At 45.8% G+C, this 23,570-nt stretch overlaps 1 protein-coding gene across 2 annotated transcripts in view; it reads right to left on the minus strand.

Moving 5' to 3' along the window:
- The window catches only part of FSTL4 (follistatin like 4), a 211,894-nt gene that overhangs the window by 7,149 nt on the left and 181,175 nt on the right, over positions 1-23,570 (minus strand). Inside the window, exons 7-13 of one of the 2 annotated variants that reach the window (XM_085312777.1) lie at positions 18,468-18,588; positions 12,890-13,051; positions 11,779-11,913; positions 10,405-10,431; positions 5,417-5,535; positions 3,001-3,150; positions 2,291-2,398 (exon numbers count right to left, since the gene is read on the minus strand). In XM_085312777.1, coding sequence (XP_085168903.1) covers positions 2,291-2,398; positions 3,001-3,150; positions 5,417-5,535; positions 10,405-10,431; positions 11,779-11,913; positions 12,890-13,051; positions 18,468-18,588 — 822 coding nt within the window. The remainder of the gene's footprint in view (positions 1-2,290; positions 2,399-3,000; positions 3,151-5,416; positions 5,536-10,404; positions 10,432-11,778; positions 11,914-12,889; positions 13,052-18,467; positions 18,589-23,570) is intronic. The other variant, XM_085312779.1, reaches the window with a different exon arrangement.

A 23,570-nucleotide genomic window follows, 5' to 3' on the forward strand; every position in this document is an offset into this window, starting at 1 on the left:
AGCAGTTTGGGATTTATAGCGRTGTTATTCCTTGCAGGAAATGCTAAAACCCGACGAGGCTGAGTTCACACAGATGTTCTGGTCATGCCGGTCGGATTTCTTCCAATTARATCGCCCAAGAAAGATGCCCATTCTCGCACAGCGCTTTCCTGAAGCCAGAGACAGTGCTGGACATTTGCTTCCCATCACCTACTAGCAGCTCAGCGACGGCCTCCCGTTAGGAGGCTGCGCGCTCTGYGCGATAAATCCCTGAGCTCTGAAGAGCGGGTGGAAATTTGGACCAACGTCCGCAGCAGAATTTTTAAGAACGATGTTTTATTGCATGCCTCCAACTAAGAACTGCAGGTTTTAAAGAAGATCTTCACCAAATTAGTCACTGCACACCTTTTGGGGAAGCTCTGCTGGTGCGGATGCTAATTGCACGCGCTACAGGTGTATCTGCACTTTATGAAGATAACAGAGAGGACCGGCGGAGAGCAGGAGCCTTGCAACAAGCTTCCCGCTGTGCAGCTGGTGTGTTCTTCTCAACAATCACCTGCTTGTGCCATCTCTCCTTTAATTACAGAAAATCGCACAGCTGCATGGGAGAAATTAAGTCGGAAAGGGTAGAGAGAGCCCGTTTTGGCTCCTCGGACCCTGCATCGGAAGCCGTGCCGGCCGCTGGGGGACAAGCTGCCGATGCYGCCTCCCAGACTTTTCTCTATCCGCCCCGACTGCTGCTGGCATCTTCTCCTGCAAACGCCGCTGCTGACTCGCTGGTCTCTGCTTCACAACCACCGAGGAGGTTGCAGCCGTCAGCGTGGGCTCAGGGTCCCCCTTAGCAGTGCCCGGGCGGCCCCCGGAGCAGCACGTTTTAGGGGCAGGACGGCTGACCCGTCCCTCTCCTCYGCCTTCGTGACTCCGCCGGGGAACGCTTTAGCACAGGACCGGCAGCAAATCCTTACGGCAAACATTCACGCCTTATCTGGGTCCAGAACAGCAGCAAATACTGGAAAGTCACGAGCAGGGAAGGATATTTCTGGATGGATGAGATCAGCTCGGTTTTGGCCATGTTAGTGACTCCCAGCAGCAGCGAAAYGCCCAATTAGAGGTCTGAACTGGGCGGCTGGCGTTTCCGCAGCGTCAACCGGCGCGAATCCTCCAGGGCAATCCGCAGCGCCAGGTTAATTTAGACGTCCAAAGCCACGCGCGCGGCTGCGCCCCAGAGAGCCCGTTCTCCTTGTCGGTCTGAGCGGCATCAAGCATCAAGCAAGCCCAGGGAGCTCGCTGGCGCTGGCCCAGTACATGCCACTGCTGCCCAACATGGAGCTTGTCCTTGAAGTTTTCTTGTTGCTGCTTGTGCTTCTTTCATGTCCTTGAGAGCTCATTTTTTACTTTTGAGGAAGGATGTGAAGCTAAACTTGCAGAATTCTTTCAAGTGTTTCTCCCCCCGCCTTTTTTTTATAACATGTAATTTTCAGAAGCGGTGAACAAACCTCCTTCTTCTGTACTCAAAAACTTGCATTTTCCTTAGAGAGGAAGAATTGCGCATGGAGGAAACTGGGCATCTCCGGTGTGGAACTTCAGCCCAGGCAAGTGCCTTCACCAGACGGGAGAGCAGGCTGCTCTCGCCCCGCGTGTATTGGGGGTGCTGGCTAGCGATCCTGAACTCAGAGTTTGGAAGCTTGAGCAGGGTGCAATGCATGCACCTTTTAACGCTTCCCTTTAGGCATAATGCCACCCAACTCTTTGCAGACCGGAGAACTGTGGGTCATCATAACGTCTGAGAAGGGGACGCCGCAGCTCTTACACTTACCACAAATCTGTTTCTGATGGCTCGGACTTGAACTGCCAACGAGATGCTACCAACAGGACTAGCGAGTAACTCATTTCTGCACAGGGAGTACGTTCTTTGCAGCTCGGGGGCACCCACTGCTTTCAGACCTCCCTGGAGCTCCTGCAGCCTGCACGGACGACCGCGCACGTCACGCGGGCGTCCTGCTCGCAGCCGGCTGCCGGCCCTGGCTCTACGGCACTTTGCTCCACCATCAGCCTCAAAACAAAATGGACCACAGCAACAGAGCTGTCCTGCTGCCAGCCTGCGGCACACTCATTGCTCAAAAACAAATTAAACAGCAGGAAAAATATGTGAGGACGGACGGATGAGGGCTGCATAAAACACACTAGATATGCAAATTAAAGTACAGCTTTATGTCCAGATCATTAAATTCTGTTAATTACTTGCAACCAATCTGCCACCAGCTTGCTACTTGTGATGTACAGTAAAGAAAGGGTAAAATCCCTGGCTTACCTGCAGTGTTGGTGAGGACTTCTGCATGTCACCCCAGCTAAGCACCCAGACTTGATCGTGTGACTTGTCATAATGTAATTTCGTTGGTAACGGGTCAACATCCAAGGACTTTAAAAAAAAAGATATGTATTTACTGAGTGACCTGTCAGTCCCTTATGAACACGATGAATATTAAYGTGCTGCGGGCATTCCCCTGTATCGCTACTACACCCTTTTGTACAGCTTTGCACAATCAGCCTCAAATCAACTGGGGCATCGGTGGCAGCAGCAGGACTAGGGAATCTAGCTGCTGGCCTCGCTTTTCTGGCTAGACATCACTCCATTATGCTCTGTTGCTTATAGCCAGTAGATCAGGGGCCAATTTCTGCTTGAATTATACCCGCAGAAGTCCGTTCTTCCTAACCTGCTCATAACTGAGGTCAGGCAGCGGCTCAGTAAGTGTAAGACAGAAATTTGTTCTAGCGTTATTTTATCAAGATAGCTGCCAGCCTGGCCGCAGGCACATCCCCGAGACTACGATAATCAGCCCAGAAAGGAGATTTTTCAGACAGGGGTTATAGAACAGCAGATGACATAGTGCCGCTTCATGGGTGAAAACAACCCAGGCCCAGCTCGGTAGTGATGTCAGCAGATCCACCGGGCAAAGAGCTGCTTTTTCCCCCCGTATCAGTCTTCTGCATCCCTGAATAAAGAGCTCCCCTGGTAARTACCTGCACGGCTTTCTGAGACTGGGTATCAATTATCATTACTCTGTTCTGCTTCGGCTGCGCCACATAAATATACTTGTCTCTGACGTTGACCGCTGAAACCCAGAGGCAGGACTGAGTGCCTTCACCTTCGACTCTGGGACAGATTTCTTCCTGGGGGAAAAAAGGAAAAGGAGAATAGGTTTAATTTCTGCAAGTCAGGGCTTGCAGCAGCAAGAAATTTAGCCTTGAAAACCATAGGAAAAATTCCATGGGGATTCTATTAGGATTTTTTTTTTCTTTTTCTCCTTTTCCTGGAAAACATAAAATAATTATTTTATTAGGTACCACACTGCAGCCTGGCTCTGCCTGGTGACATTAAACAGCTGAATCTGCTGCAAACTTGCATGGAATTTAAGTAACCCGACAGTCTATGGATCCAGCTTTTGAAGTATGCCCTGGAACGTCAAGACTTACAGTGTTGTCAGCATTTATTAGCAATAGAAATATCACTCTGTACTTTGAAAATACAGTGACTTACATTAATTGAATTACAGYTTTGTATTTTTCCTATGGCCCTCACTCACTTTTAGTTTCAGGAAAACTTGCTCCAAGACTCTTGTGCCCTAGGAAAGAGCAGCAGAAAAAGCAGGGTCCTATAGTCTAGATTACCGCAACGTAGGAACTACCCTGCACAAAAGGAACAGCACATTTTGGACAAAATCCTGCTTACATCTGCCTGATGCCRAATTTTGTGTCTGATACTTCACTGAGTCCTGTGCAAACCTGAGATTAGCTTCASTGGGAGCTCACTGGTACCCTGAGGTTGAAGAGCCACCCCTGATCTCTCCAAAAAGCCGTGGCACGCTGGCTCCTTGCCACTGCTTTTTCTACTGGGCAGCTGCTTTACATGAAAGAGCGTTTGTRTGGGACTAGGCTTGGGGATGGAAAGGAGGATAAACCAAAACGAACGCACCCGTATTTCAGTGAGCACARCTCTTGGTTTTCAGTCTTGTCGGTGCAGCAGCTGGGTCACTTTAAATAGTGGCATAACCTCCCTAAGGGGAACGCAGTTACAGCGGCAGGGCTTTTGGGGCCACCGGCGGAATAAACGACGGCCGCGCAGACACCGCGCTTGCCCCAGCGCGCTGATCACGGGGCAGGAGGCCACACGGGCGAGCAGCAGCTCCCCACCGCGGCGGAGAGCCCCTCCGAGCGCTGCACGCACGAGACCCAGCAGCTTGGCTGCGTTTTCCCTGCCAGCCCTCACGCCGCGTTGGGACCTGTGCTAGCGCAACCTCGACCGCGTTGCAAGACCCAAGCGTCCAAGAGCTGCCTGCCGTCCCGCGACGCGGCGCGTCCCCCCGTCCGCGGGAGCGGGCAGACGCCTCGGCCGCGCCTGCTCCACCTTCCTTCCCGCCCTTTAACAGCAAACGGGGACACCTGGGCTGCAGAAACCTGCCCCAGGCTGTAGGCTGGCACCACCGTCTACGCGACAAACGTTCAAGCTGCTAAAGGGGAATAGGTGGGGGCAAAAAGTAAATCCTGCTTCCTCCAAAGGAAAGGACCCTCCGGGGTCTGCGGGGAACCCTCAGAGGTGTCTCCGAAAGGCAGCCAAGCAATGACAGTGGAAGTCCCTTTTATGCCCGCCGCTGTGCTGACACTATTTCTTTTCCGTGCCCTTTCTGCTCTGCTCTTTTCGAGCGCTTTCTCCAGAACCACCTCTGCAATATTTACACCTCTTTGGAAACGAAACACAAGATGCCTGTCTCGGGGAAGTGACAGCGGAAATATGGTTTAATAATAAATCCATGCCACGTACTAACCTTGGGGTGAGGATCGCAGCCTGGAGTTCCAGTAAGATATATTAAAATACTCCAGTGGGGAAAAGAATATTAAGCACAAATTTATTGAGATTTAAAAAATACTGAGCACGGAGTCACAAGGGGATCTTGACCCCTGGCACCGGGCCTGATCCAGCCTGCAGGGCGAGGTGTCTCAGGAAACCACCTCCCCTTTCGGTGGTCTCCACCTGGAGGCAAGGTCAGCCTGTTGTTTCAGAAGGGAGACACGTTCTCAGGTTCTCCGGTAAGCCGAGCTATTCAAAAACCCAACTGGAGGGGTGACTAATGAAAGATTGCTGGATTCGTTTTCATACTTGCATTTTGTGAGATTTTGTAACTCCGCAGGTGCTCCCGCTGCTCCTGGCCTCCTCGTGACCAGGGCACGTTACAAGCACTTCGCCAGCCCGCAGTGAGGACCCGGCGCTGCAAGGAGAGCTTGCAGCTTGCTCTGTTTCCCTGTTGGCACCTTCTGAGCGCCCACAAGGTCTTTGCTCCGCTGGAGTTTCTTTAGAGACACCTCTTTAGGGTTTTGGCAGCGCCACCTTTACAAGGACAAGCCGACTACCGACAGGAACGCTGCCTGGCGCAGGACTTACGTAACTCGTGAAAATCCTCTCATCCGGCCTGACGTGTCTTCGGATTTCGCACTCGTTTGGCTGAAGGACGGTGATCCCATCATCAGAAAAGACATAGAACATGTTCCCAACACTGAGGCCTTCAAGGGGGGGAGAAAAAGGCAAAACGAGCAGGATTTTTTGTACGCATCCTTAACTGCTTGGGCTTTTCCTACGAGCAATTGCCCCTCCTCCCCCAACAGACAAAATCTGCCTTACATAAAAGTTGGTCATTTGGATGCAGTCAGTGCATTCACAAAATCAAACTTCATGTCACAACAAGGGCTTCAAGGAGTGAAGAGGTACAGACAGATTCAAAAATGCATTGCCTCGGTGGCGGCAGTGGCGTGCAAGTAAATGCCTTCCGGTCCTGCGCACGTGTACCACGTCCGTATGTGAATAAAAGAAGCCCCTGTGACATTTTAACCTCCTCAGTTTATGACTTTGGTTTTTTATGATTTCATTAAAAATAGTTAGCTAATCATTTGAAAACTCAGAAAGAAACTTTAGCTAAAATTAATCTGAAAGCTGTCCCATTACAATTAAACTGTTTTTTTTGCAACTGGAATAATTAAGTAAAATATGTTTAACATTTGTTCCACTGATGAAAATCTATCTATTTCCTCAAGTATCAGATGAACTAAATACAGCCACCAAAACAAATACATTTTTGAAATTTTGCAAACTGTAATTCACAAATGTGGAGTATTTCAGCATTGCAATAGCACTCATTGATCCAACTGGGGCATTCCAGGAGATTGGGAAAACCGGCTGTCACTGCTGTGCTGCTAGGAGATCACATTTTCTCATTTCTGTCTAGCAGAAATGCCTCAAAACACTGAGAATTTAGCGCTTCTTCAGCTACATGCAAATGTGGTAATGGAGAATCTTTAAGAAATGGTCAGGATCTTTCCAAACACTCCAGTTAGAAAGATCCAAGCATTATTATTTTTTTTTTCACATTGCACCACCAATGAATGTTTGCAAGGACCACTGTCACCCCAGGTAGCGTGGACCGTGTACTTATCTGCCAGGGTTGCATGGTGAGGTGGTAACTGGTCATTAGTAACCTTTTGCCCRTGGAAAAATACGTTCCCAGTTCTAAAGGTGCGAGCGTTTCAGTGTTACGCTGCCTTCGGCTGCTCCTGTCGTGACAGCTCTGCAGATGGCTCCAGCCCCGAGAGCTTTCACAGGTGCTACGTGTTTGCAGGATTAAGGCCTAAATCATACCACCATAGTGTGGTGTACACAGCTTTACTGTAACAACACGTACAATTTGATAAATGCCTTTTTTGGACAATTTCATAAAATAGGTATTCTAACAAAGAATGTTTTGCTAGGGTTTTTTTTTTTTTTGAACAAAAAAACCCCTTTTCTCACGCCAAATCAGTGGCTCCCAAGTGCAGCTTGCCAGCATGAGATATTTGTTGTGCTGACAAGGCTCACGTCGAGCCTCCCTAAACCACACCACGAAATACCCCAGTTGGGGCATCAGGCGGATACAGGAGCTGTGATCCTTGAATGTGATGCCACGGTGAGGGATCATGCACGCAGAAAGATCTACTGAATTCCTGCCGACTACTACGCTGCCCTTTACTAACTTTTTATGAATATATTATTAGAACATTTCACGTGTGCAACAGGGACCAAAATCCACGCTCACAGCGTACGCTCAGCTCCCCCCGACTCCAACGGGAACTGAGTGTACCTAGCAGAGGGCAGAATTTGACCCTGTCTGGAATGAGTGCACATATTTTCTTGCATAAAAAGCTTTTTTTAATCTTAAGAAGTGGAAACAGGCAGGCAATAAATTCTGACGATTGTGAAGATGCTTAGCAATATTTTCATGCACGATAGTAGGGTAATTTTATCTGATGATTTGATCACAATATGAGCACATATTTCAGAATTTAGTCACCCTTGGCCTTAATTAATCATAAAAACTCTTTGATACTGACTTCACCCCAGGAGATTTACAGTGAGCGACTTGGCAAGTCACACCACTTTTTTCATAGGTTAAAAAGAGCGCAATTTTCACTGCTGACAAGTTCAAATAAGGTAGGACTTACTAATAGCATTCAGGTACTGAAGATACCCTCTTTTTACGGTTTACCAAATTAAATTAAAATGCTCTTGCAGTCAGTAATCTTCACACTGATTTTTAAACAAGGCAGGTTTTTTACTAGTTAAGCCAGAAGTTTTCCTGTGACTTCCAGATCATCGGGGTGCAAACACAAACACCCAGTCCCGAGGATACGGGCAGGAGAAACGGCCCTGCGGGTTACCCTGCTGCGGCTCTGCGGAATTACTCCCACATAGGAGCGGGCAACTGGGAGCTTGGCCCAGCTGTGTGATTTATACCGGTCAGGCAGGGACTAGATTCAGAACGGCAGGACTAATGGGCAGGGATTTGCTTTCGTTTCTTCCCTTTATAATTAGGGATATTTCAGAGCAGATGGCACAACTATTCTAAATCAAAGTCTTTACGAAAGGCACGATACCTTATCAAGCAGCTGTATAAGAAAAAACCTAATGCATGCGGAGGGTGTGCTAAACGTAAGAGCTCTCATTTAACCATTTTAACCATTTTTTTTTTGGATCAACAGAAGCAATCCAGCACGGACACTTGCTGGATCAAGGCTGAAGTCCAGGACGACAGCTGATGGCAGTAAGAGCCTTCTCGCTCTGAGGAGAACAGTCTGCATCCCCACGTACATCCGCGTTTCTCGCCTTCAAGATCAAAGGGCAGATCTGCCACTGTGACGCACCGTCCTCCGATCTAATACTTGAATAGTTTTCCTCAGTTTAATTAAAATGCTTAGAAGCATTTTAGCACCTAAATTTGGAAGCAGAAGAGCTCTCATTTTTTAAATGCATACATTTATGTAATTGATTACTGCCCGCTGGTGTGACATCTCCCTTTGCCCAGGAGTAAAGCAAGCAACACTGACTGTGAAAATTAACTCTGGCATGAAAACAAATCTCTACCTTACATTCAGGCTACACATTTTTGTGCAGTTTTCTCTGCACAAAATGCACACGGCTAAGAACTAGTTTGCACACTGACTGCATATTGCCTGTGCTTCCAGTTGCGTGTTTAACTGGCTGGCCACACTATGTGCACTCATTGCGTGAGACTCCAGCTGTGCATGTTCTGTGAAAAGTTTTGAGATCAGACTGATAGACTGGTTTTTAAAATGACCAACTACTTGTGTTAAAAAGTGGACTTGCAGAAAAAAACTCCTTTAGGCAATATATTATTTTACTAATATACATTTTACTAATCATTTTAGTTACCACAAACCTTGCAGGCATGAGGATGTGATCATTTTAAAGGAACTCAAGTCTACCAATCCGTTTGTTAATATTTTTACTGACAGATTGCATTTTTACAGAATTGCAAAATACATTAAAATGTAAAAACAAAAATACCATTGCTCTTTCCCAGCTTTTTTTGTGCCAAGGTTTCATACGCTAAAGCATTTGTTCATTGGGTTGTCCTGATCAAGTAACATATAACAATACAGAGAGGAGAATAATCCTGTTCTAAAGACATGGACTTGCTTTAGGAACATCAGCAGTAAATCTGCTTTTCCTATGTTTTCCCGGTTAATTGCCCATATATTTTATTTAAGGTGCAAGGTTGCTAAACAGTAGTTCCATATTGCTTAGTAGAACTACAAAAAAGACTTTCTGCAACTGACTTTAGTTGTGTTTTAAATACTGTTACGCTTTTACAGCTGGCAGGGCTATCCCCCTACTTGCTTTAAGGAACAGCATAAGGGCCGTAGGGGCCTCAGCAGCCACGCGGTGCCGTGCCGATGACGCTGGGTTGACTCCACGCACTAGAGGCTTCAGCTCTAAGCAGAAGGGAAATGGCAGCTGCTGCCCAAAACACCACGGACACGAGCATCAGCAGGGAGGAGATGCTCCTCACTGCCCTGGGCCGGGCACCTGTGGTGGGGTCTCCCTGCACGGACCTGGAGGTCCTGCAGACATGAAGGTGGAGACCTTCTCCAAGAGCAGGACGGTGAGGTCCAGGCTGCCCCATATGCAAAGCGCAGATTTAAAACCCTACTTCAGACCAAGGCTTTTCTTCCCAGTGAGCTGAGCACACTTTTAACAGCCCCGCAGTGCCCGTGGCAGGTTGCCCGCTGGGGTGTTTGCTCACGGTGCTCGCGTGGGGCCAGGCAGGCTGCCGGGCGCAGCCTCTGCAGCACGGTCATGCTGCGTCCTCTCCGGCGACGGCAGCACAAGCACACACAAAATCAAACCAATTCCGACTTCAGGTGCCTCGATAATGTATTGGAGTCAGTTAGCTGTTTAGGATGCTTCTTCTCTAAATTGGCTTCCAAGATACACAGATGTTGACCTTGCGCAGGGCTCACTATAAATTTGATCAAACTAGAGCTCTTAACTGCCAATTAAAACAAGGAGAAATGGGGCAGCCTTTACCCTCATTGACTTAAAGGATAGGAGGAGGCAAAACGTGTTTTTTCTTTTTTTGCCTAGCAGACATGAACACAGTTTTCGTTTTTATCTAGTAAACATCAGCACATGCACTGAGGAGGAAAAGTCTGAATTGCTTGCTTAAAAATGCAAGTGTATTGAATTTATGCCTTTGTTCAGTTACAGTTATTTGGGAGCACTTTTGACACTTGAACAATTATTAATATTTCTTGAGAATCTCAGGCTACTTCCTTGGCAGCAGTTTATATAAAATTCACATTTTTATATATTTTAGGGTTGACTATTATAGTGGAAAAATGTCTGAAGCTATCTACAGGACTTATCACCAGCGTGACACTTCTTATTTGAATAGTTCAGCTGTTAAGTTGCTGGTCACTACTTAATCCGGTAAGTGTGGAAGTTGATAGAGTTAGTGGCAGTCAGTGGAGAATGGCCCATCATGGAGTTATTAAAGCAGACAAGCACATTATCACTACAACAAAAGAACTTTACTGCAGTACCTTCCTCTCGCCACAGTATGTTTGCAACTGCAGCATCAGAAAATTGGGAAAGCCAGAAAATAATCGGGAAAAAAAAAAAACAAAGTCAAAATTTTCATCGTAGCAAGTAACTGAATTCATACTCATGTTTAAATGCACTGTTTAAGTTGTGAAAACTCTGTAACATTCATCCAAAGTAAAATATGGGAAAAGAGTTATTTTTAAATACAAATGTGCCTTTTAGAGACAATTCTGAAATTACGTCCTGGGAAAAACCCCCGTGGAGCTGGAGAGGATTTTAGCCTGGGCCAAACCCAGGATCAAAGCCTGGCGCAACAGAAGCGGCACCGTCCCGCCGCGGCTGCGGGTCCGGCCCGGCGCCGCCTCCCGCGCCGCCCCGGCAAGCCGCGACACCCGCGCGGCTCTTCTGCCGGGAATCTCATGCAACGACTACATTTTCTCGTAGGATTCACACGCTGTTTGAAATTACATCTGTATTTGAATTTAAGACACATCTAATTATTTCTCAACCCACTATAATTTTCCTTGCTTGAGTATTCAAGGGAAACCAAACGATTCCAACAGCAGCACTCGGATCTATTTAACAAAAAATAATGCATTTTCCAAAGCACTGCCACGACAGCGCGCGTTTTCTTTGCTAACTTCTTTTTCGATACGTGATCTACGTTAGCACTCGGACAAGCAGCACCGTCAGCACCCAGCCCGCTGATCTCGCGAGGACCACGGGTAACCTCCGAGTAGCTGGAACGCCATCGGGAACGGGCAGGACAGCGGCAGCTAGTCATCGGCGTCCGCCCCTCTGCGGGCCACGCTCCCGCTGCGGAGCCGAGCTAGGAACACGGGGGACGGTGCGCGCCTTGGGAGTGGAAGACAATTTCACACCAGGAGCAACCTGTTTTGCTATTTAGTGATGCTAACATAGGTAAAATACATAATTCAACCGCATAATTTTGGGGGCGGCTAAATATTTGGGAGCTTTGATTCGTAACTGGCTTCAGAAAGGAAGTGTACAGAAACCAGTGGAATTATTTTCTGAAATAGATCGCTAGACAGAACATTGGGGTTTGGATTCTCCGATAGCTAAAAATATTACCAAGTTATTACTGCAGTAAAGGTATGACCCATGCCATAGCCCCACGCCCTTCCGGCCCGGGAAAGCACCATTGCTCCAGGTGAGCAGATCCCGTCTTCCCCACGTGATACCTTCTCAAAGCAGAACCCAGTCCTCCGATCAACAGGAAGACAAAACTGGCATTACCTTACAAGTGAGAGACCCATGTACCGCATGCAACGGACTGAACTACCAAATTGCATGTATATCATTATTCTTCAAAGATGCTTTAAAGAAACAAGTATGTTGGAAATCAGGCTTACGGGTCTTTCTTGCAGAATCTTCTATGAAAAGTGAAGATATGTCCTCGTCCACTCCCACTTCATTTTTAGCGATGCAGGTATAGGCACCAGTGTCTTCATATCGAACACTACTGATATGAAGTTCACTTCCATTTGCTGTAAGAAAGACATCCATAAATAGTGTTCCTCACCGCTGTGAATTGCTTTACGTTGCCTTAGTCACCAGAGACAGCTTGACATTCATCTCACAACATCTCCCCATACGTACATATAAGCATTTGGGGGAATTCTTATGACAGCTGTTGAGTTGCTGTTTTGCTTCTTTGCATTAACACATACAAACTCTGTGCTACAAAAGAACACAGAAAAATCCCACATGCAAACAGCAAACTATGCTGCATTTATTTCTTCTTGTTAAACAAAAACATGTCAGCTTTAGTGGAGGAAAAAAGCCACATCAACGGTGCAAGCAGTTTTTCCTCAGGTCAGCAAAAATGCTGGTTTGTAAAGGGTCTCTAGACAGTTCCTCCTCTACCATTTGATTTCTGAAGTGGGACTACTGTCCAAAATCACTGGAAGGTTTTGAGACACCTGAGCTGACACAGAGGGATTGCAGACACTGGGTGAGGCCGCGATACACCACTGCACGGGCTAGGTGAGCACTGTTACACACAAAACTGCCATTAAACACTGCTGCCTACTATTGTGTCTATGGTGTTTCCCGTTCCCATGCTCAGACCTCAACAGCGAGGACCAACATTAGTAACAGGATGAGTTTCCTCTGCAGGGGTGGGTGCAAAAAGTCACCTGCATCGCAGCCTGGTTCTCTCAGGACTTGCATCTTCTGCAGCCCTTTGCACTGAGCAAATCTAAGCACGATTTGCACCGATTTACACAAGAGGCAAAGCCGTGGAAAAGTGGCAGACTGTGCTTTAACGAAGTACTGCTACTACTTATAGCAATCGATACTAGATTTCTTGAGAAATTCACTCGAGCAGATAAGAAGAGAACAAGGGTTATGCAACACAACCTCAGACAACCGTGACTTCGCAGAACTTCCGCTCTGAAGCACCAAAAAATCCTGCTGAACCGCCACCGCCAAGACCCGAGTTAGTCAAAACTCTGTCCTTACCCAAGAGGGCGAGCTGTTTGGATAGCCTCGGCAGGATATCAACGCCGTTCTTGAGCCAGGTGATGCGGGGGCTAGGGATGCCCTCGGCGTGGCACCGGAGGCTCGCCGACACGCCGGGCTCCTGCGCCTGCGTTTCCGGGTACACGCGGATCACGGGCGGCACTGCGGGGAACAAGGCGCCGGCCGCGTCACGCCGGCGGCCCCTAAACCCCGGCCTCCCCGCTGCTCCCCCGGCCAGAGCACGGGCAGGGCCCCGCTCTGCCGCGCGAGCCGCCGGAAGGGTTTTTCTGCAGCCCAGCTCCGGGGCTTGGGAAAGAGAAGAAACCAAGCTAATAAAGTAATTCCCAGCAGCAGCCTGAATATCTAACTCTGCATTTAGACCACCCTTGCTTTCATTCCTTAAAGGTCTGATGCAGCTTCGATAGATGCTGGATTGAAACCTAAGGAGAATACTCACAGATTTAAAAAACACATAAACGCCAAAACTTCAGTGAATCTAGTCAGGGAAGAATTAGACTCTCTGCCCATTTTTTTTCCTATTATATGTATCACATTATTCAAGATTTTAAGTAAGTCACGTAACGAAACGGCTCCACTGTTTACTACCTGTTCTGCTGAACAAAGTGTTTATAGATTATTTCTTTTCTGGGGGGAGAGGCTTTCAAAATGTGACTTACCTTGTTTCAGGAACTCCCTTCTGAACTATTTATTATGCACAACTGCCAGATCGACTAATTATATCTCAACTTCAGACACGCTAATTGATTTTCAATCATGCTGCTTTCATTGCTCAAATCAAGGAGTCTTAATACCACCCATTAACTACTTTTATACTGTACTCATATAAAGAGAATTGGAAACAGGGTTTATTTCTGTGAAAAATACCAGTCTCTTTCTTCTTATCTCACATATCTGCACAGGACAGTTTGAATAATTACAATCATTAGCATACACTTTACAGCTTTCTTTCTGTTTCTATTTTTATTTTTTTCCATTAGCCTTACAAGAGGGAGATGTATTTTACTTCTGTCTTACCTACCAGCTGCTTAAAAAAAGCACCAAGTCATCAGCCCTGGTTAATACTTGGAATGAAATCAGCCATGACAGAAAGCCCTCAAGTCGACTTGTTTTTTTATAGCTTTAAAAGAGAGAGATTGTTCAAGTGCAATCTGAGTGGAAACGCCTAGAGGCGACTGGAAACAAAAAAAAGCGTGGGGGGAACCGTTATCAAAGGAATGCCTAAACTGCACATTCTGCATTGGACACGTGGACTTCTTTTTCTTCTATTTCTTTAACTTAAAAATATAAGTAAATATACTGTAGGATGAAGGGTAGTGGCAAAACAACACATAAGAACTTTTTAAACCAGGAGGATACTAAAAAGGCAAAGTTTTATCAAACTGAGTTTGCAGTTTCTAACTGAAAGCATTTGCTAGCCTTTGCTCCTACCTTGCTGCCATCGCTGCCAGCGTTACAGCTCCTCCCGACTCCAGGAGGTGCCGGGTGGAGGGCAGACGAGCAAGGGAAGCGACCCGCAGCCGCAGGCAGCTCCGGAGCCGCGTTTCTTTGAGGGACGCTGCCCAGCAGCTCCGGAGAGGGAGACTCCGGGGCAGGAGCTTCCCACTCCTCCTCCGCCTCGCAAACGTAGCGGCTCTTCGTGGAGGCACAGTCCCCCCCAAGCATCTCCTGCACAGCGCTCGCAGAACCAGCGTGGATTGCTCAGGCGTCCTTGCAACAGCTTACTTAGGCTTTCCCGTTGCTATTGCCGCGCGGGTGCTCTCCCACCGGCTTCCACGGCGCAGGACCGCGCTCTAGGAACGGGGCACCCGTTAACACAGCAGTTTCCTTGCACCGCTCAGTTTTTGCCTCATTCCATGTTGGTCTGTATCCGAGAAACCCACATATTTCACTAGCAGAACCAAAGACACAGCAGACCGATATTGCAAAAGGTAGCTCATAGCTCCTAGATGCTTAATTGATGTTCTTCATGAAAATTGGCTTAACTTGAAATTATAGCAGGTGTACATCTTTTACAGCGTGATTACGAAGGAATTGCATTCTTCCACCTACAAAACCGGGTGTTGCACCTCCACTCTTGCTCTCATCATTTTCTGCTTCTTGCATTTTTAAACTCCATTTTTTCTCCCTTGTCTTACATAATTCATTGCACAGGTTAATTATTCCATGCAACTACTCTGTGATAACAGCAAACTGCAGAATATTTTCATTGTGCTTGCTGCAGGTGAGCACATTTTACTTAACACTTGCAAGAGCTCAGCTCCAGACTTTGGAATATATGGATTATCCTTTGCTATTTCCCTTGGTGAACATATATCATTGCTAATCATTACTGTGTCTGCGGCCAAGGGCAATATAAAAATGCTATTACCTTAAGCAAAGTAGGAAAAAAAAAAGCATTCAAACAAGTAAAAGATTAGACAGGTTGCCTGCTGCTGCATACTGAGTAGTAGCTCACTTGTGAGACCAGTTTGCTATGACAAAACAGCTCATGAGCAGTATAGTGGCAGGATCAAACCCCAAAGACATACGTTGCTGCTACAGGACCTATACGCTTCTGTGCTTATTTAAATTAATCTATATTTCAGATGCTTTAATCTTGCCATTTATGAACTGAAAGGAATTTGAAGCCTTATATCTTTTCTCTTGAAATGCCACAATAACAAAACATGACAGCATTTAAAGCATCTGTTATTGGAAAATTTGTCCTCTTGGCCTCTTATCACCAGGCTGAAGATCAAATGGCTTTTTAAATCTAAATTCAAGCAATATAATATTTTGATTTATGCTGATGTTTTCCAGAGTGCTAGAACCAAGGAAAATGATGCCCTACCCTCAGCAGTCTCCCAATTTGCAAGCTATCGGTTCTCATAGTTGATTACAATTTTATGAGATCCTTTATTCTTGGCAACTTTCTTTCCTTGAAAATGATAAATCGCTTTTCTTCTCTATACTCAGAGTATGCTGTACACCTTTTCCAAGCAATATCCATACAAGGGAGAGAACTTAATTTTCTACCTGTTCCTTGCTGCTCCTGATCAAAGATACTGGCAGGCAAGATTCAGATCAATTTTTCATTCTTGGACCTTGTGCTGCCTTTCCAACATGCTCTGTTCTTCCAAATACATGAAGGGTCAGGTGCATACACACACACTGACTCAAATTTTATGACTGCTGGGAGAACATCGATGAGCACAACCCAAACATTGTCACAGATGTCACATATGGGCTGCAATTCATATGCGTTTTATGGTTCCTGCAGAGCAGACACGAGCCAGCAGCTGCGGGCGCTTGTGTGGTGGTCCTCACATCTTCTGCCTAAAGCATCCTCATCCTGGCTCGTCTGAGACAGCAGCTGCATTTGGCTGTAATTCGTGATATTCCTGAACAGCTGTGCAAGCTCCAGCAAGCCCACATGAACACCGCACACGCAGGACCGCTGAYCCCTGCTGCCCCCGAAAGGCCCCCACGGTCCGGGTGAAACCCCCCCGCTCACACGGACTCGCACACACGGAGAGGCACTGCGTGGCATTTAGCAGTAGAGCGGAACGAACCTTCCTTTCCTTCAGACGGGTTGCTTTGCAAAGGTCCTTTGGACACGTCCAGACTGTGCAATGCGTGACCTCGAGCCAGCGCCCTCAGCACTGCCTTAAAGCCAGGCGAGCCAGCCCGAGCACGGCACTACGTGCACGGCGCTGGCAAAGAGGCAGCAGCGAGCTGCTGAACGACACCGCCTTGTCCGCTGCCGGCGAGCGAGCACCATCCTTCAGCACATTTCGACTGTGGTGGACTGGACTTGCTTTACGGAGGGAGGAACAAACACGATGCTCCGCTGGGAGGAAAGGAACGGGCGAATCCCGCTCAAGGGTGCCTTTCTGATAAAGCTGATTAGTCCGTAACACATTCAACTACAGCTCTGCATCCAAAGAAATTTTAATTTTGCTAAAGCTGGGCTCTAAACTTCCTGTTTTATGCTCTTTTTTTCACCTAATCAATGAGCTGATACGGGCCAGTGCTCTGCTCTATATAGAGACAAGCAGAAGGTCTCTAGGAAGATTAAGGATATATCAGGAAAAAAAAAAAAAGCAGCATACAGAGAGGGTGTATGTAACTAGGATCCAATTATTTTCTGTAGAGAAAGGCAAGAAAAACAAAATACAGTATAAGCTGGGCTGATGGGCCTCAGTGGGAGCAGCGAGCCAGGTCTCAGACGGTACCAGAAGGGCTTCCTGGGATCACAGGGCTTCAAAAGGAGTTACTGCAACTTCAGGAGTCACCAAACCATCTGAAAGCCAGGCAAGAAGTAGGGACCCCCCCCATACAAAAACAGTGAGCTGTATTAACCCTTTATTTTCACTCAGTTCTTCCTCAGTCAGTTGGGGTTTTATCCCTTTTTTTTTAAAAAAAAAATCTAATTGCTTTCCTAGGATAAAAACTCTTTTCAATGTTACCAGCACGTTAGCCTCTCGCTGCAAAGGACAGGTGAGTGGGTACAGCTTTGAGCTCCAGCTCACTTGGTGCTGCCACATTGCCTTAAAGTCTCAGTCCAATGCTGAATGTAAATAAATAAATAAATAAAAATAAAAATCCTCTGCCGCCCCGCCGTGCCCTACAGAGGGGCAGACCCCGGCTCGGCAAAGCCTGATGGCTCGGATGGGAGTATCAGAGCCTGCAAAACAGCAACTTCTCGGCCCTGCATTTTCTAGCGAGCCTGGGTTGACACCAGAATACTCAGAGGGCGGTTTTTGTTCTTATTTTTTTCTTTTCTTTTTTTTTTTTAATATAATATAGACAGGATTAAGTTGTTAACTTGCTTTTCCTTCAGCTGCCATTCATCAAACAAACAGCACTTTGAGGAAGGAAGCCCATTTTCCTAGCCGCAGCACACAATCTAGTTATCCATAACGCCGAGACTTTGCAGTTTACTTTCTCGAAAGATGACAAATCCCGACGTAGAAACATTAAGCCTGTTTTCGCTCCGACCAGCTGGATGCTTCGCGCTCTCCTGCAGGCACCCCAAAGCCCTGCCCAGCCAAGCCCAAACCCTGCTTCCACCACGGCGCTTACTCAAGTGCACAAAACACCGATGCACTGATGGTGCCRGATGCAGCAGGAGAAAGATCAGACCCACCACAGGTCCGGTCCCTCCCCGGGGGACTCGGCCGAACAAGGACGCTGCAACGTGCCCCATGCAATACTCARTTTTCTGAAAGATTAATTTACTGATGCAACGCTTCTGTTGGCACAACTAACCATCAGTCTAGGAGATGCTCTGAAACACTCCGTCGCTCCACGGAAACCTCACCCGCTTTGGAACCGATCCGTCTGCTTAGGCACTTTTACGAACACCGCCTATATTCACCACCTTTCCTTCTTGATGGCCCATGCGATAGCACAGGCAAGGCAGTCGCTAGCTGCATGCGCTCTTGTGCCAAAAAAGAGCAAAGCAAATAAATATTTGGGCACGGGGCCGCTGGGTTTCTTTGCGAGCCGGGGATGAACACGCAGCTTTGCTCGGGAGCACGTTCGCAGCGGATTGTCGCACACGCCACTTACTAACCATTCACCTGAAGGATGTGGGTCTGATACAGCTCTTCGTAGCCGTAGGCATGACAGGTGTAATTGCCCATGTGAATAGTTGTTACCTTGGTGATGTAGAGGGAATCGTCTTCTCCAAAATCCTGCAGGTGACAAAAGACAGGAAAGAGGCCTTATTCCTTAGGAAAAAAAAARTATACGTGTATATTTTCAGCACCACGCAAAGGCAGGCTACGTTTCCAGCRGTTACGAGAGCGTCGCAGCTTGGGAACACAGCTTGAATTCCGAACAGCAAGTTTGAAAGTTCGTAAATCAACACGCAGGAGAAAACGAGCAGCAATTTAAGAGTAAGGCAAAGTAACTCATCTGAGAATACRAACTTTCCTGTTGGTTGTTAACAAGGTGCTCTTTGCACATAAAAGGATAGCAATCTCCAGCTACCTAATTTATGGGGAAGTTTAATATCTACCTGGTAACCTGAGATGTATAAAACACTAACATCTGGGTGGATTACAGTTTCCTTTACCTATGCCAGTTCCTATAAAAYGCAGTGTAACCTCTAGAGCTGACAAGGAAGAACTCAACATGCTCATCAGTTAYGTCAAAACAATTTAGGCAGGAGACAAGGAAAAAGGGGGGAAAGAAGCATTTTCTTAAAGAAACTAACTTCAAATCAACCTGTTTTGATTTGTGCTGCTACTGCCCCACATCTGCTCTAGCTTTACTTATATTCTCCCTATCTGCAATCAAAAATAGAAGTTATCAGCAAGGTTTTGCTACTTGGATATTTTACATAAGGACTCTGCTTAAGATTTTATTTCAAATTAAAGTTAACCAAACTATATGACACAACAGTATACAAAGGAGCTTCCCTTGTTATTCCATAAGCATTCAGACTTCTGCAGCTCCAAAATGCTTATACCTTTATGCAAACCCAGAAGGATACATTTAAAAAACACGGTTAATGAGTTGAAGAATGATTTTTCTTTAATTTGCTCCACATGTGAAGCATGCTAAATAAAACTCTTCACAGGATTTCACTGGCAAAGTACAGTAAAACTCAACTTACAATCAGAGCTGCATGGAGCAATTCAGGACAATAGGATGGATGTTGACTAGTTAGAATAGCAAAGCTTTTTTGCTAGTATAATCCAAGGACTTTTTCATATTTTCACTGCATACAGGAAAGATGTATGCATTAAGGGGTGCACCAGGAACATCTCTGCACAAAGCTCTATCTGTTACCATCCTTTTCCAGAGTCATCAGGAATGAAATGGAAGCGCAATGCTCTAAAGCTGTGAAAAGCTGCAAATTCACTGTCAAGCTCTTACTGCATGAAATAACTGAATGTATCAAGGTGGATAGCATGAAATGGAAATGTGGAYTTGCTCTGCTAGTTGAAACTCTAGAACTTTCTTCCCAGTTTCTTTGTGGATGGAGAATGGTAATCCATGCATGTGGGCGGCTTCTCTGTGCCCTGCTGCCCCTGGGGCAGGTCTACTGCTGCAACGAGCTACCATCGCACAGGGTACTACCACCAGCCCAGCCACACGGTCAGAAACCGTGAGCAAGAGCTGTTTGATCATCAGGTGGACTGCTTTCATGAACACCATTTGGGCTCTCTGTATCTCAGTTCGACTCTGCAGGGTGTGTTTGCTTTGCACCTTGAAGTTTTTCTCACCAGRCATGACATTCAGAACATTTTTTGAAGGAAGCTGAAACCTGAAGCAGCTGTGCAATGCCAGCTGGCAGTCCTTAAAGAAAAGGACAGCGTAGCCCATACCTTGCAGGATGGGCTGGACCTGGCAACACTTCTGCTAGCTCTTGAATTTTCTCCAGTAACTTTGGATGGGCACCAGAGAAAGGTCTTTGTGCCCCTCTTCTCAATGGCAGACCAGCAGCAGCAGGGTGGAAGGAAAGTGCAACAACTTTGCATTATACTGGCCTCTGTATTGCTCTGCAGTAACCATGGTTGTGACTTAGCAGCTAATTCAACAGTCTAAAACTTGTTAAGAAGAAGTGCAAATGTACATAGAATTACACAGAAAGAGAGTAAATCCCTACATGTCCATGAAACTCATTATCCATCATAAAGAGTATCTCTCATTCTTGCCATTTTGTCTATCAGACAGATTTGGTATCTAGACTATGAAATAAGCTGGATAAACTACCTAATGTGTTATTACAAACATCTACTCAAATCTTCCCATTTTAAGAATTCATCCGTATTCTGGTAGCTAGATGCTCCCTGCTGGAAAGCAAAGATGCATGAGTAACTGCAAATAGAAGAGATACCAACCTTGTTAAAGTAATACTTGCATGAGATAGAGAAAATGCACCTAGTGAAGGTCACTTAGTAACAGTTTTGAAAGTTAATCCAAACGCAACTCAGATTGAATTTAGATCAATAAAACCACAATAGCTACTTTTATGGAATGATTTATAAGGAGTTACAGAAAATAGGACATTAAAATCTTTTCCGTTTTCAGTGTGTTGCATCTTTTCTGCGATATCTCAGAAAAGTTTTATGAACGGTTGGTTTGTGTTCTGTAATTGTCTTTTTATGGACGATCTGTTTTTTCCAATGCATACAAATGTATTAATATAAGTAAAGAGCCTTGCAAAAAACAAGCAGATGCAAGATTATAGTATCATTCTCTTCCTCCCAAATACATTTTTCTTGGAGAAAAAAGTTTTTTTATTGGTAAAAGTATGGTTTATGACTTTTAAAACCTGYTTTCTGACTTTAACTCTTACAGAAGGTAATCAAATGTGATTGAGGTAACACCATTAGTGTCAGGCACAGAAGGAAAATACTTGCATCAATGATGACTTCTACATGTAAAGTAAGTTTGCATAAAAATAAGAATACTTTTGACCAGCATTAGAGGCTGGGGTAGGAAAAAGTGATTAGTAAGTTTAAGCTCAGTACTGAACTGTTGCTACAAAGAGAGAGGTGAACTCTCTAACAAAATTAATGACTAGTGCTTATCTATTTAATCACAATTTATGGTTTCTCCCTGTGGATATGACTAGTACACTAGTAGGATTTTAGAGTTACTTTTTTACATATATATGCAGGCATTTTATCCAGAAATGCCTTCTGTGTATATTTTATACAAGTAAGTTTAGAAGTGTTATAAAAACCCAAGCACGAGAGCATCAGGAAAGAGCAAGTCCTCAACTCCTTAATGGCATCCAACTCTCTCTAGATTCCACACTCACCTTCAGCCAGGGGTCCCGAGGCCACGCTGGACGCGGTCGGGCAGCAGCCAGCGCGTTGCCCGCGGCCTCGCCGTGGGTCCAGGACCCCTCCCGGTCCTCCAGGCACTGCATAAGCTTTGGGAGCTGCTCCCGTGCATCTCCTGCCATAACCATTGCACTAGCAGTGGTGTAAGCTAATACTAGTGAGGAGCACAGAGATACTTGTGTGCTTTGACTTTTTTAGGTGGCTTCTGCTTGTAAAGCCAGGTTTCCAAGTCACTATGAGCCTCGAAGTAGTCAGAGGGAACAGCAAGGATCTGTAAGAAGTGATTTAACATAACTCTTCTCTCCCTAAAAATATCACAGCTTTCAAGAACAGTATCACAGGCCTGCCCGAGAGCAGCAGCGACCGCCGCGCATCCGCTGGGAGCCGGAAACGCCCTAGTCCCAGCCCCACAGTGATGCTTAACGTTGAACTTCAAAGCCAAGACATTTTTATGCCTTGTTAAACTGTAACTGAAGCAGGACCGACTCTTACCTGGCCTGGGCAGGTACAAACCAAGAAGGACAAGTCCAGGTCTCAAGTGAGATGGAGCAAGTCTTTCTGCAGCAAGCTGGTCATTGAAAATAGCAGCTGTATAAAGCTGCTCTTAACCACGAGGAATTAGAGTAAGTCCCGTGAAAAAGGAGAGGCAACCAGAAAGCAGAGCAAAAAAAAAGCAACTTCTGGGACATAGCCTTCCTCTGTTACCATTAAAGGTGAATCTTAAGAAGAGGACAGAACAGAAGTCATGAAAATACACAAACAAGAGGCAGAAAATATTCTAGCATGTACAAAGAGAAGAGCCTTGCATCAAAGTGCTCAGATAAGGGCTCTAATGCTCATCACTTCCATTTTATGGATTTTGTCCTAAAATAATGTTTATGTTCTGGTGGAAAAAAAAAAAAGTTTTAGTAAACTGTGCTTGTAATTTCTCATAATTGATAAGGTCAGCTAGTGACAGATGATAAACTGACTTTGCCAGCAGTTTGCCTCATGTTCTCTCTCCCTTTTTAGGATAGAAATTCTCTGCCCTTCATGAGCTTCTTTTATGTCTTGCAGTTACCCTTCAAATAAAGGGCCGATTAAGCAACCTCAGAATATTTTTAATCTTGAAAAGCTCAAATAATATTACTCTTATCCGTTTTAAATGTAGCGTGGTAGTTAAATTTAAAAAAGCACTACCATACATAGTGTTTCCAAAAAAAAAAAAAAAAAAAAACCAAAGCAGATTCTAGAAAACGGATACGTACTTTTCTTATATTGCATTTCCCTTCCATCACTACTGATTACCCAAGGCATCGGTCTCCCCAAACAGAAGATTTTTCATATTTATTTATCCCATTCCTCCCTGCTAATGCATTCACTGGTCATGCAATCTGCCGTGGCTCTGAGACACCATGCTTAGAAATGTGTAAAACATTGCATATTGCTTGTAAATCTAGTTCACATTCCGTCTCCRGTGAAATCCAATATGTGACTGTAATGTCACAAATCTTCTGCTGTGACACCRCTGAGCGAGGGCGGCGGAGAGGGAACAAGCATTAACGCGTGACTCCGAGCCGCACGCCGGGAGGGCGGCGGGCAACGCGGGGAGGGCAGCCGTGAACTACGCCAATACTCTGATTTCATGAAATACTCTAACAGGTCTTGGCCCAACAAGGAATGGAAACATTTACAACTCTATATTTTTGGCAAAGAGAATTTCTTTTTTTCCAGGAAGTCTTAGTATAAAGAGGAATTAGCATATGGTAGGTTCAGGCTTATTATTTTTTTAGGATGACTTCCACATTATCTAGGGAAGAAAGACCTTCCTTAYAGCTATAACTAGGAAACAGGAACAGAAAAATCCCAGGAGCACAGAAGAGCTCCCCTTCCCC

The sequence above is a fragment of the Rhea americana genome, unplaced genomic scaffold (assembly GCF_003343005.1).
Source record: "Rhea americana isolate MKP2758 unplaced genomic scaffold, rheAme1 scaffold_37, whole genome shotgun sequence".
Taxonomy (NCBI): domain Eukaryota; kingdom Metazoa; phylum Chordata; class Aves; order Rheiformes; family Rheidae; genus Rhea; species Rhea americana.